This window comes from Platalea leucorodia, assembly GCF_965183815.1.
Source record: "Platalea leucorodia genome assembly, chromosome: 1".
Taxonomy (NCBI): Eukaryota; Metazoa; Chordata; class Aves; order Pelecaniformes; family Threskiornithidae; genus Platalea; species Platalea leucorodia.
Window position 1 is genome coordinate 149,589,305 of NC_138823.1, and position 14,709 is coordinate 149,604,013.

General features: G+C 38.4%; 1 protein-coding gene across 2 annotated transcripts in view; it reads right to left on the reverse strand.

Moving 5' to 3' along the window:
* The window catches only part of ARHGAP21 (Rho GTPase activating protein 21), a 124,909-nt gene that overhangs the window by 56,438 nt on the left and 53,762 nt on the right, over window positions 1–14,709 (reverse strand). For both annotated transcript variants that reach the window (XM_082313205.1, XM_082313204.1), the window contains one exon: window positions 8,630–8,654. In XM_082313205.1, coding sequence (XP_082169331.1) covers window positions 8,630–8,654 — 25 coding nt within the window. The remainder of the gene's footprint in view (window positions 1–8,629; window positions 8,655–14,709) is intronic.

Here is a 14,709-nt window from a genome sequence, read left to right on the forward strand (position 1 = left end):
GTGGACTTGGCAGTGTTAGGTTACCAGTTGGACTCCATCTTAAGGGTCTTTTCCAACCTAAATGATTCTATGATTAGGATGCATTTCTTTACCCAGAAGGTGGTCAAACACTGGAACAGGCTTCCTAAAGAGGTGGTCGATGCCCCGAAAGCCTACCAGTGTTTAAGAGGCATTTGGAAAATGCCCTTAATAACATGCTTTAATTTTTGGTCAGCCCTGAAGTGGCAGGCAGTTGGACTAGATGATCACTATAGGTCTCTTCCAACTGCAATATTCTATTCTATTTGCCAGTGCTTTTCCAGTGCTCATTACTACATACTACTTTGCCTCCTCCCTCCTTCTCCATACTTCTGTAAATAACTTTATAATTAAGCATTACATTGCAGGTTACCAGCAAATAAGACAATTTCTCCCAAATCTTCAACTGCAAGAAGAGGCGAAAGCGTGAGCTGCCAGGGACACACTCGCCTGCGCAAGGAAGCAGCGTAGATGAAAAGCACAACTTCTGTGCAAAAGAATTTCCTCTTTGCTTAATTTCTCCACAAGTGTAGCTATAAACAGAGATGCAGTCTTATGTAAGGGCAATAAAAGAAATAGAAGCATATAAAGTTGCTAAGTACACAAGTTAGCTGACCAGAAACTGAAAAACAGCCCATAAAGATAAAGTTGTTCTTTCCTTTATCAGTCTTGTAAGCACACAAAAATCTTCAACGTGAGTGAATGGTCACCAGTCAGGACAAATCAAAATTCAAGTTATTGTCCAGGCAGTAATGTAGTTTTACTAACAGAGCAACTAAAATACTCCTTGCAGTGCAACCACTCCCTTCAGTGATGCTATTCACATGAAAATGTAACTTTAGAGAAGTTAAACTTCAGAGATTCAGTATCATCAGAAATATGGAAATAAAAATGAATCCTCAAGTACATAGAAGGCTCAAGGCAAAAATTCAGTGGCTTAAACAAGGATAGTAAGGAATCAGGAAAGTCTTTATAATGAGGTCCTTAGTCTAAAACAACCAAAGTTAAGTAGTCTGAAGAAGCACAAACACCTGTAATCAAATGCAAGACAAATACAGAAAAGCAGTTTATTGCAACAAGATTTTTCCTAGCCAACAGATACATTTTTCATAATTGTATGCAAATATTCTAATTAGCCAGCAATTTTCAACCAAAAAATACTAACTGCTACCTTCAATAACCAGTGAGATTAATGTAGAATCTACAGAATTAAGAGAATAGTATCTTTTTTCAACTGTTCTTCAAATTAATGTCAAATAAAATTAAAGACTTTCTTCATAATACATACATTTATCATCATTTATGATCTATTCTTTACACTACCTGGATGTACTAGCTGAGACTACAAGTCAATACACCTTCATAGTCTGATAGCGGAAAGTAAGTTTCCTATTGTAAAGTTACAAGGAAGTCTTCCTGACAAACACTTGAGATGCCAGAAGTGGCAGAGAGGAATACGCTGCACTAGCACAGCCATCTGATTTGCAAAATAATAAAATTCTAATATGCTCTTTCTCCCTGATAAAAGGGAATATTAAAAAAAAAAAATCACTATCTTTAAATAGAAGAGTAGAATTAAGAGTTGTTAACATTTGTAACTGGCGGTCACGTACAGCAAAACTTCTCCTAACTCCCCTAAACTTGACATAGAAATCAATTTTATCCAGGTGCCAATTCTAGCTTAATCCCCTAAAATGCTAGTTTGGAATACAGCTGCTACAAGGAACATAACCAGTATTATATCAAATGTGGTAGCCCTGAGTTAGTTTTTAAGCTACTCCTTGCAGACCAGACAGTATTACTATACTGCTCTGCAATTCATCTGGAAAACAAAATGACATGGCAGAAGTTATATTATCAAATCCACCAACACACTACAAGATGGCAACAAGCACATCACTTCTCTGTAGTCATTAACTTCTGATATAAAACACGGTCAGACAGAAACATCTGAGTCTACACAAAGGACACCTCTCTGACAAAGAACCTTTACATCTTGAAGAGGGGGAAGAAAAAAAAACCCAACAAACAAGAAAAGAAACAAAAAAAAACCCACACCAAAGCGCTATTGCTGACATAGCTCTTCCTTTCTTTTTGACCTGCACAAACCTGCAAGTGTTTTGGGACACAGTATAACACATACTTTCTTACAAAGTCTCTCCTAAGAATCTGCTGCTTAAGAACATGCCATTTCTCCTCTTCCTGGGGCAAGGGTGGGAAATCTGCTCAGGGCAGCTGAACCGTGCTCAGAAATCCTCATAACACAGGAACTGAATAAAGGCTACAAAGTTTTGCTAACCTTATGCAGGATATTTTTACTCCTGGCCCTATGCTCAGCAGACAGCAAGCATGAAACACCTCTAATTATTAAATTAAGACAGGCTCTTATGTACATCTTTCTCTGACTCAAGAGGGAGGAACGTTCCTCTTGAATGTGAAGATCTACAAGTATGCTTTTGGATATCCAAGGCATTGGCACTCCATTGGTTCAACAATGCTGAGTGGCACTGATCCTTGGGACGCCTTTCATGCAAAGGGAGGAGAAATATGTACAGCTACAGTGGGACAAATGCTTCTAAATGACTACTGAATCGAAAGCCTGCTAATCATTTCCCAAGCTACTCAAAAAGAGATTGCTGAAAGTACAGCAGAACTTACATTTATTAACAGAGATTTCATTTAATTAAATATAAATCACAAAACTGTCAGGATTACATTTAACTGGGAGAGTCCAACTAAAGACAATTACGGATTTTATAATCTGCAAACTGAATTTCATACATAGTAAGCATTTCTCCACTAGCAATCCACTGCAAAAAAGGAGCCCAAAGGTCCCAGCCCAGCCTTATCAGAGCTTATTTCACTCACTGTCACGCACAAATTAACTCAGCTAAAAAACACTAAGCAAAATACAGTGCCAAGGATGAGCCTCTAAAAGATGATGATAACGAGTAAAACAGCACTGCTGAGTCATTAGCAGAGAAACACCTGGCATTCAACTCTGTGATACAGAAAAAATACATTCTGTTATTACTCAAAGCACCTCTGGCATTTTGATTAGGCAACTCAAAGATGGTATTTCCTCTTTTGCTTACTCTTAAACCATTTGACTAATACAACCCCAACTCTATCTTAGGGGGGAGAAGGCGAGAAAATAGTCTGGCATTGTTATGGAAAACATGTAACACAGTTTCAACTTAAATACAAACTCTCTAAAACCTGTGTTTTCCGCGTTGCATTATTTGCCAATAGTATGACTTTTTTTTTTCAATTCTCTCAAATCTGAAATGAAACCTTTAAGTTTAAAATTTAACCTATGATTAAACAGTCTAGAGGATTTACTTTAGTTCTTAAATAAGCAGAGCCATTCAATTTATACCTGTTGTAGTAAACCTACAGACTTTCCCCCCTAAACCCATGGAAATTACACTTACACAGCTCTCAGCGTTTTTATTAAAAATCAAAGATGATTTGAACTCAACAGTAGTCACTGAGAAACATTATACATGTGACAAGTTGGAAGGTCACTCTGCTGGACATTCTGGATGTACTTTAAGGGAACAAGGAATCATCAGGCTCCGGTCTCAGTGGAACACTAAATGAGTCCTCTTTTAGCATTCTCAACATTTAGTGCTAAAAATAGAGATGGATTAAAAATCCACAAAAAAGGACAATTTACTGTGGTGCTATCCTAAAGCATTAGTGTTAGATACCTCTTGTCTCTTACTCCTCTATTCCACTATCATATACCTTAGACCGTATCATCCCAGTAATCTATGACCTTTCCAAATATTTGCTTTCACATTCATTCTCTTGTTCCTTATCTACCTTGATCCCATCATCACAGGCACAATTAGTTTATTTCATAACAGATTGAGCTGATAGACAATGATGTTAGCAAATGTGGGATTAAATTAAATCCTGGGAGAACACAAACCACATTACAGAAATCAACAGTCTGTTTAAAGAAAACATCAAAAACTCAAGGCATGATGTAAGTGGCAGTAAGGAATAAAAAGCCTTTTCTGCATTTTTTTCCACCCTTCCCTCAAAGGCTCTACAATGTCAACCCAGACTTGCACAGAGCTGAAGGAGCTCAGGTAATAAATTGGAACTATTTAGCACAGAAAATTGAAGGGTAGAAACTTTAATCCATAGTTAGGCACATAAAAAAAAAAAATAGCCTGATGATCACAATTTAACAATCCAGATATCTCAGTGAAAACAGACGTCTAAAGTCTCATTAGAAACTGTACATTCAGTCTCTACAGAAAAGGACACTGAGCAATATACCTAACTCGCCTTTCATTTTTATGGGAAGATAAGCTGCTAGTTGCTATAGATACTTCTACACAGAAATAGGAGATAAAGTAGGAAAGTGAGAACATCATATTAAAAAAATATGATACTAGATTATAATGATACTAGATTCCTAGTCACTGTATTAAACATAAAATACCTTAGTTCTCATATGAAAGATGAAATTCCTTTCAGACTATTTCTATATTCTTATCATTGTTCATTTTAATCACGATCGACAAGCCAAATATTTTTGGAGAAAAACATGTTTTAGGACAAGATACAAGAAATGACCAACACATTCAACATGTACTAAACTTGGGTTTTGCCAACTACAGCTTCAAGGAGTCTTTTGAATGACAACAAAGTATTCACCATATTAAGTGCACAATGAAACAGCCTGGAGACAGCATGGCAATGGAGTTGGTTTTCTCCAGCACCACTTACCACGTGTTGACAGGGCAAGTTTTTAATATAAAATATTATTGTTTTTAATAGGTATAGGTATTTTTCAGTTTGTTTCCAAATATTCCTACAATGCTCTCATGGCAGACTTCTGCCTGTGAGATACCTCTTAAATAATATTTTGAAATAGGGCAACTCCAGAAAACAGGAAGAATAGTGATGGTATACCATCCTCAAAACACATGAAAAAAATACTCCCAAGTTAATACAGGCTGGTCAACATAACAGAAATTCTCAAGAAAACAGTAGAAGCTGATATAAGTTTCCAGTCAGTGACCAAGGAATTCATTGAGAAAGATCTGCATCTTCTGATAAAGTGCACCTGTTAGAAAAGCATTTTAATAGCTTAGATTAAGGTCACAACCTGGCGCAGCAAAGTAGGAAAGGACAGAAATCTTTCAAATAATAACTACAAATATTCAGGGTAAATCTGCTGTGATGCCCTTCCAGCAGATAACAGGGTGCTAAAGTCCCCCATAAGGGCCAGCACCTGCACATGTGAGGCTTCCACCAGTTGTCTGAAGAAAGCCTCATCTACTTCTTCCCTGATCAGGCGGTCTGTAGCAGACACCCACCAAAACATGGGTCTGCCTGCAAATCCTGACCATAAACTCTAAGCCGGCTCCCCAGCCATCCCAAGCCAGAGCTCCATGCATCCCCGCTGCTCTCTTACAACTTGACAACAAAGGCAACTCAGCCTCCGTGCTCTCCCAAGCTGTCCTTCCCAAAGTGCCTGTGCCATCTACTGCAGGACTCTAGCCCACTCCTGTGAGCTATTCCACCATGCCTCTGTGACCCCAGTGAGATTGTAGCCCTGCAACTGTATGCAGGCCTCCAGTTCCTCCTGCTTGTTCCCCATGCCGCATGCATGAGTGCACAGGGGCTTCAGAGAGGCCCTCAAAAAAGGCATGAGAGCTCTCCTCATCATACTGTCCTGTAGGCATTCCCTTACTTACGTGCATACACCTGAGGTGGTCCCCTTCTGTCCCAACTGTTGACCATGAGGTGTCTCCAGTCCACAGCATCCTAACCCCTTTGCTTGACAACCCAATCAACCACTTCCTCCCTTGCTTCTTGGCCATCATCTCCCTCTTGTGTCATTCTCACGTTTAGAGCTCTCCTGGACAAATTTGCATTACCTTTTATTCTAAATGCTTTGAAATCTTACTGCTTACCAAAAGCAAGATTAATGCAAGCCAGAGGCATGATTGAAATATATACTAAAAACGTTGCACTAAAATTCTATACCAGGACATAAACCGGTATAAAAATATTTCTTTCACTGTTAGAATACATCAAACCTGGTACATGCTTTTATCTTCTGCACTCTAGGCTTAATTACTCAGCTCCTTTGAAAAAAAATATTGAAGTGCTTTCAATGAAAGGCAATAGTAACAGAGATGCTTTACTCTACACCCACCTACTCAAATCTGTAAATGCTGAACCTGACAAAAATCTCAATATTTAAAGGTAAGTTTAACCTGTGAAAAAGGCAAAGCAGAAAGTGCAGGTAATTAGAAATCTTCACTCAAAAATCAATATAAAAAAAAAAAAAGGACAATTTTGCACTAGCACACACTGCTTCACAAAAATGAAAAGCTTGAATCCCTTTAGCTTAGTCTTTGAGAGAGGAAAGCTCAAGGGAATTAAGTGAATTATCATCTACAGACTTCAAAAGAAAAATGTTTATCATTAAGATATTTTTCTTTGTTAACTGAGATGGAGCTTCACAGAGGCAAGTTTTCCAATTACGTTTGAAGGAAAATACATGACATTTGCCACTAGATGGCAAATGTACGACATACAACTCACTGCACCCTGCCCAGCAACATGCTCTTCCTCAAGCTGTTGAAGCAACCGGTGCTTCAGCAGCAAGGGACCCCCACAGCCAGCAGCCAAACACACAGCTTCTTGCTGCTCCAAAGCGGCTCGGCCTCATTTTCCAATGCTAATTACTTTAAGAATCCTTGTGATAATCCTTCAGAGAATTTCTGTCATACCTGCTTTTGCTAAATTAACATGATGTTTGTAAACATGAAAAACGAGATATACTTTTCCTGATTTTCTCCTCACAAGCTACCTATTCACCTCATCTGGGAACAGGAACAACTTGTAGCAATGCAAATAAGAAACTATTTCATCCCCCCTGCCTCCCAAGATCACACTAAATGCTGGAGAAAAATGTCTTATACACTTTGTCCCATTTTGTTATTTTTAAAGGTATAATACACAAAACCAGCAGGTTAAGTTCTACTGACACCTACATCCTCCACCTCTCAGTCATCTCTTCTCTTTCCAGAAGGAGCACAAGTCCAACCTTCTCTCCTGCTAATAAGAATATTGTTATCTTTCCAGAGCACTTTGTGCCCTTTGATCCGTATTTCAAGGCATACAGTGTACTACATTGCTATAAATAAGCAATAGTTGAGCTATGATTCATAGTTTAAGTAGCTACACAAAAATTCCCAGAAAGTAATCTTGCTCCCACCTGCACAGGTCTCAGAGTGAACCAAATAAATGCTTGTTTACTGCTGTTCTTCTACTGAAAAACAGATCTCTCATAACATTTTAGATAAACAGACTCACATTTGCATCTTTAGCTGATGCAGTTCTCCCTACGACAAGAATACTGCAGAACTTCTTTCTCTAGACCACAAGTGGTACCTTCCATGCTGCTTTGGCACAGAGAACTGACTCCTTTCCCTTCCTAAAGGAATTTGTCTTTTCTTTTTGTATGCCAAAACAGATAAAGGAGGTCGCAAGTTTGGGGGGTGCATGGGGGGTGATGAGGCATAGGAAGAGATAGACTTTTCACTGTTTAACAAGCAGGTGACAACAGCTGAGTAGGACTAGAAGGATGAAATGGATGAATTCATCTGCTTCCAAGAGAAAAGTAAGAAAGTTCAAGTAAATTCATATTTCCCAGAATGCTTCTAATATATCACAGTTACACAAAAAACCTGAAACAAAAGTTCGGAGATGTTCTCTGTCTTCCAACTAAATGAGATTTTAAGAAGTACATTGAAACTGGGTACCATCCTCTGCTACAGTGTAAAGCAGATCGTAACCCACCAGTAAAACAACCATTCACCCTATGCTGCCTCTGAGCAAAGGTACTCACCTTTGAACAGGCCTGTCCTCAACGAGTCGCACTGCACTGCCAGATGAAGCACAAACTGAAGCCCTGCACATTACATTCGCAATGCAGCTAATCCCACCTCCTCTGTGTACTTTACCATCGTGACAGACTGGGAAAAACAGAAACTGAGACTGGGCTCTCACCCTGAAAACCCCATTTCCTTACCTAAATCAATGCAGTTTTCACCCTTCTAAGGAAACAATAAGGTATCAGCAAAAAGGAGAGTGTGGATGAGAGAACAGCTAAATACCAAAGAGAAATTCAAATTAAGTGGGACTGAGATGTACGTAGCACCAATTAATAAAAAATAAGTTAATCAGTGAATTCGGAAAGAGAGTAGACACAGGCAATGTGAGAGGAAGCAAGCTATGAAAATGGAAGGGAACTGACAAGTTACTAAAAAGGTAACACAGCTGGTTTCTTCTCTTCTTGTCATATACATGACAAGGTGATATACACAGCACAGAAGTGATACAGCACATATTTTAATTAACTTAGTGGCCACGCAAACTCCTACACTAAATAACTGAAGGTAAAAGACAGGTATTTTCTTTTGTTTGTTCCAATGCCATGAAATTCAATGAGCTTGATGGCCACACTGAAGTGATTTTACGTTTCAAACTCTTAGGTAGCTATTGTAGTATATTACACAGCTGAAGAGAAATGTTCAACCTATTGGATCTGTGAAAGAATAAAAATAAGACATACCTTGTCTATTCCCATTTTCTTCATCCTAAGGAAAAAGAAAGAGTGCATATTAAAAATTCAATAAATGGAGAAAAAAAAAAACATAGGCATCTATAAGCTATGAAGACCTGAAGAGAACTTGTAAGATTAAGTCTGCATTCTGGTATAGTACTTTTTCAGAAATATTCGACTTTACAGAATTAAGGCTTTCATTGAGAATGTAGTGTAATACCTGCTTAAAGAAACCAACTAAGCACAGTTCCATGAAACATACCCACAGAAACAACATGAACAGCATTATCTGAAAACAAATGTACCTCAACCCCCGGAACACTGCCATGAAGCCTAACAATAACACTGCACTGTGTGTGTTGTTGCAAGCATGTTTCCACCCTGAAAGCCAGGCAGGTGAGGTTATACTTTAATCATCTAAGGATTCAAAGCTAAATAATATGCAAGAGATACAAAATATTTTGTAAGCAAGCTCTGAATATGCTTCCTGAAATTTGAAATATCAAGTTTGTTTTGTCTTCAGTACTACTGCCTAGAGAAAAATGCCTACCCCAAACACTATTTAGTAACAACCTCGAAGATTCTCCTCCTGCTCATTGCGCTACATATACACAATCGTAACTACCAGGTAGCACTGACAGTCCTTAAGAAAAAAGAAAAGGAAAAAAAATCAAAAATCACACAACTGTGTGTGTACTGAGGAAGAATGGCATGCTTAAAATAGAAAATTATTACTGAAGTTACTTTCTTGTCAATATTTTAATATGAATGAAGGGCTTTTGAAAGATCATGGCTAATCTCTTCTACAAAATTCTACCATTTGAAAAGCATGATTGTTTAAATATGGAAATATGTGCTTTCTTTCTGAACTGTAACTTTATAGAGTAATAAGCTTTCAACCTAAATACAATTTCTTAGACTAATATGTACTATTTGGGAAGTATTTCTAACAATTCACCTCAGCTAATTAAAACAGCTTTGTCCTGAAGGAAAGAAGGAGCAAGGAGATGATCACAGAAATAATTTTCACCTGTATATTCCCTCCTACTTTTAAATGTATTACTTCCAAATTTCTAAGGCTTTTGCATTTAAAGATAAATCACTATCTTTTTCATATTAAGTATTTTCAAAGCAATTGCAGACTGATCTGAGCAAACTATTCAAAAGAGGAAGACTTGAAGAAAGAGAGGGACTAAGACCTGGATATGAACACTATGTAACGATGAGGATGAGACAAGTCTCTCTTAGATGCAATACATTTGTTGTGTGACATACGAGAGTTTTGCTGGAGCCTTCTAAGATACTACAGAAAAAGAACTTTAAGGAAGGGGGGGGAAAAAAACCAAAGCAACCAAAACAAAACAACAAAAGAAACCCCCCAAAACCAAAATACTGAGTTGAGAGAGATCTAGTACTCATTCTACTTTTAAAAAGCCACAATAATTATCATTACCACCCAAACTCTGAGAGCAGCCAACAGTATATACCCTTAAGCTGGACAGTCCTGCCTGCTCCATACTTTGGCAAAAATACCACACTGGTAGACAGGTACTGTTAAAACTTATTATCTCACTTGAAGCCCTGTAACATCCAGTTGGTTTTGAACTATAATCATCCAAAAGAACAGCAGCAAAGAATTAGGCAAGTCTAACATCTGCATGTCTCCAGTTTCCACCCAATCTGTCAAGTGAAAAAACACCTTTAGGACTTCGAATATTAGAGCTCATAGTCTGGAAAATGTGGGTAAGGTACGCTACCTGGTCTGATGCTATAAAACAAAAAAATTTCAGAAGTGAAAAGTTAACTAATATAGAATTGCCATCATTTATTAGATACTGCAGTGGGTTTGTCAGTTTGTCACCGGGTATGCAAAGCTGTGTTATAAAAGACAGCTGCAAAACATTAGTTTTTCATGGTATCAACCCAATGAGCTCACGCCTTTAAAAATGGAATGCCTTATAACGCAAATATTTTGGAATTAGCTTTCCCTCCTACATTTACCTCTTACACATTGCAAGATGTTAGTATATGCTGCTTCCATACCTAAAGAGAAGGTTTTCTTTTATCACTTACTTGCTTCTCACACTGATTGAACTTGGAGAACGAACTTCACATGCAAATAAAGCGTGTTGCTAACTAACAAATCCTAATAAACATCTGATGTTAAAAGCACAATATAATGTAGGCTTTTTGCAATGCTAGCTTAAGAAATTTTCTTTCTACACACTCCCTATTCACTTTCTTAAGAGAAAGGAGGCATGGGAAGCAAGAAGGATACATAATGGGTTATTCCTGAATGTGCAGCTACTTCCAGTTTGGTGTGTGGCCCCACACAAGCACAGCCAAGTACTTTTGCCAAAATGAAATGTGTTAAACCATAATCTCAGGTTCCAAGATCATCTTTCACACTGTCCTTCACACAGGGCTGTCCCTCCCAACAGACCTACCAAACAACACTTTCTTCCATAACCTTTCTCTATCATAATGTTTATAAATTAGTTAATTAATAACAATTACAATGAGAAAGAGCCCCTTGATTTGTAGTTAATTAGCTGTTTTGCGCAGGAACCATGAAAAGATATCAGAACTTAGCACACTATCCTGAATTTGACCTAGACCTGCAGTACTATGTACACACTGAATGTTAAATGAAATAAATTAAATATAAAAATATAATATATACAATAAAAATATAAATAATATAAATTAAATATAACATACTAGTGTTCAGCGCTAAAATATGCAGAGATATTTCCCTGAATTAATTATAACCAATTATGTTCAATCATTTCAACAACAGCAAATAAGGCCTGTTTTCCAGTCAGATGTAAATGTAAATGGAGAAAACAAAGCTTTATGGATGCCCCTCACACGCAGTTATGCAGGTCACTGTCACCTTGTCACTAAGGTATCAAGTTTTATTCTTGCAACTCGCCCTGCTTATTCAGGTGTTACACATCTAACTCAGGCGGCCCGCAGTGCCAGTTAAGAGCACTGGTCTAGCTGTCTCACCAGGAATTGCAGTTTCACACTGATGACAGTGGAAGTCTATGAAAGGCAAACATCAGCTTTGTACACGTAAGGCTAGAAATATCTGCAACTAGAGTTCACCCTCACCAAACGCTAAGTCTCTTTGTTAACACAACTCCACCTATTTTACTCAGGTTTTGTGAACAGTTCTTTCTTTTCAGAAAAAATCAGTAGCATCGTTAAAAATAAAAGTTTAGCACTGTTGGGTTTTTCTGATAAGCACTGAAACGAAAGAAACTCTTGTTGAAGTTCTGCAACATTTAGAGACGTCCATGAGATGGACCAGATAGCTAGAATTTCATGTGCTTGACGGTAAACTGGACCTTGCTTCTGCACAAAAGCGACCCTCATTCTGTTAAACTGGTGCTCTGCACTTCTGAGTAACAGCAGGAGAAGCCTCACAGCTCTCTCCTTACTGAATAACAAGGGTAAGGTGTGCCTCCAGTCTGCGAAATAGTAAGGGAAGATGTCATTAAAAAAAAAAAAAAAAAAAAAAAATCACCTGAAGATCTGAAGATAACTCAAGGCAAGCGTGACTCTTAGTCAGCCAGAGCTTTGAGGCAGATCTGTCTAGACCTCTTCCTTGTAGCAAGCTCCACAGGACAACTAAAAAAAGGCTTTTCAATTGAACATAGGTTTTATTAGACTAACAACTAGAACACTGAACTTCTTAAAATTTAAATAAAAACCCAACACCACAAATGCACCTAAACAGAAAACAGATTATTAACGATTTTTATAAAGTAACGCCCACTCTTCTCCACTCAATACATCCTTTGGGGTAGAGTTCTTTGCTTCCAAGAAAACTTACCTCAGGGGCTTTTCAAGTTGCAGCCTTCTCTGGCCTGTAGGAAGCTTTTCTTGCCATTCCCATGCAATATCCAGCTGTGGTGTGACCTTTACCACACCCTGCAGCCTAGGAGCACTATGCTCTCTGTCCTAGAGATGTCCACTGTTCCCCCCATGTGAGGAGCTTTGTCCTCTTCTCCCCAGAGAATTCCACCTGAGCAGGTGGAAGTCAACAGCTTTTCAAACACACACAAACCACAAGCAACAGGAGCAGAACTTTTAATGGGGAAATTTTCACTAGGTATTTCTGAATCGGAACCAAGAGTGGGTATTAAAAAAAAAAATCCACAAAGAATGTGTAAAGACTGATTGAAGGAAAGCTCTTCTAGATGTTTTTCTCTCTTTACTGCCTCTACCAGTTTATGTTGACTTGCAGTAAGATTTAGAGATCTTGAAATCTCTTCGAAGAGGTTGCTTGCCTACCTTGAAAGCAATCAGAGGAGCTAGAAAGCAAAGCCTTCCCTGGGGTAAAAAAAGACCTGTGCACTGATCTAGAGGGAAGGTGACAGCATCAGGTTGACACTTGTGATAACAAAAGCACTGCAGCTCTGAGAAACTAGTAGAGGATTGAGTAACTCTAGCTGTTATGTCAATGGCATCTTTAACTTCCAGCTGTAACCTCTATCTTACATCAGAGGTAATTGCATGCATTCTCAGGTGTGAAGAAGGGACAAGGCTACTACAAGATTTAAGACAGTCAGAAAACCAAATCATAGTTACCATTATTATACTACCTCTAAGGTGTGCAAAACAGAACATCTCCGCCTTCCAAGGCCATTACAAATTTGATCAATGAGGAAAGAGAGAAGAATGATACTTGAGCTTAGAATCAATGACAGAGACTAATTAGCTAGTAACCAGTACGATCTTTGGTCAAATCAGAACAGCAGAGAAATCAGATTTGCCTCATATTAGGGTCAGGCTGACAATAGGTCAATTTCATTCTTTAGTACCCTAACTTAGGTACACAGACCACTACAAAAGCCACTTTATGAAGACCCAGGAGTAATAATTTTGAAGATCTAGTCCTTTTTTCTACCACCTCATGGACATTAAAAGGAAGAAGAGAGACTACAACAGTTCAAACTAATTTACGGAAGTATTGACCAGGGCTGTGTCCAAATGAACATTATCATCTTTAGATGTAACTGAATCCCTGAATAAAGGTCTTACAACTATCCAACAATCTCATTATTTCCTTTTCAAAAAACAGACAGAAACGGGAATGAATTAACCAGATTCTGACATATCAGAGAAGAAACAAAGAAAAAAAAAAAAAAAAAAAGAAAAAAACACAAACAAAAAACCAAACATGCTAAGAGCTCTCTTCCAGAACGAGAGAGAGGTAGAACTTCAAGACACGTCTCGAGATTTACAGGTATCAGGCTCACTACGTACTGCTTGGGTCTCTGTCAGAAACCATCAGATGTGAATGAGAGGGGAAGGGCTGACATTTCTTTTTTCTATTACTTGCCCTTCATTGTACCTATCTCCTTCTGCATGTGAAAAAGATATTGTCCTCCTCAGAGAGATCTAGTGACACGTTCACGAAGAAACCTATCCAGTCACTTCTTAGTTAAGGAGATTCATCCTGCTCATGCTTTTTGTGTTTTCACCCTCAATGTGAATAGGGGTTGTTGTTGGGAGATGCTAACAAGCGCACGTAATTTGTTCTGCTCAGCTAAGGCTTCCCCACTCTCCTTCCTCTGTTTCACATTGGAATTCAACCAGATATTGCTCTTGGCTGACTCTATAACCTGTGCTGAAGGGCAGAAATGTTGGGATCACCTGATACTGCTAATAGTCTTGCTTCCAGTTAGCTTCAGTGACTCCTTGTCAAGGGGAAAAAATCTGGGCACTTAAGTGCAGGCTGAACAGCTGAGGTTAACTGGAAAAACGTGCCAACTTTCTCCTGCAAAGCTTTTTCTACTTCAGAAGACATCTTATAGCCACCTAGGACAGGCAAAAAAGACAACTTTAACAAAAGACTCCTGCAGAGACACGAGTCAATCAGCTATCTGGAAAGAGCGTGAAGCTTCAATACCCATTCCCCATCTTGCTAAGAATCTGTTCTTCTGCCTAACTGGAAAAGCAAAAGCGAAAATGAGAGGTGGCATGGATCATGAGAACTTGCATGCTTGATGACTTTAAAATGAGCAAATATTATTTGAACTCACTAGGAAAAACCCTCTCTCAATATCCAAATTTCT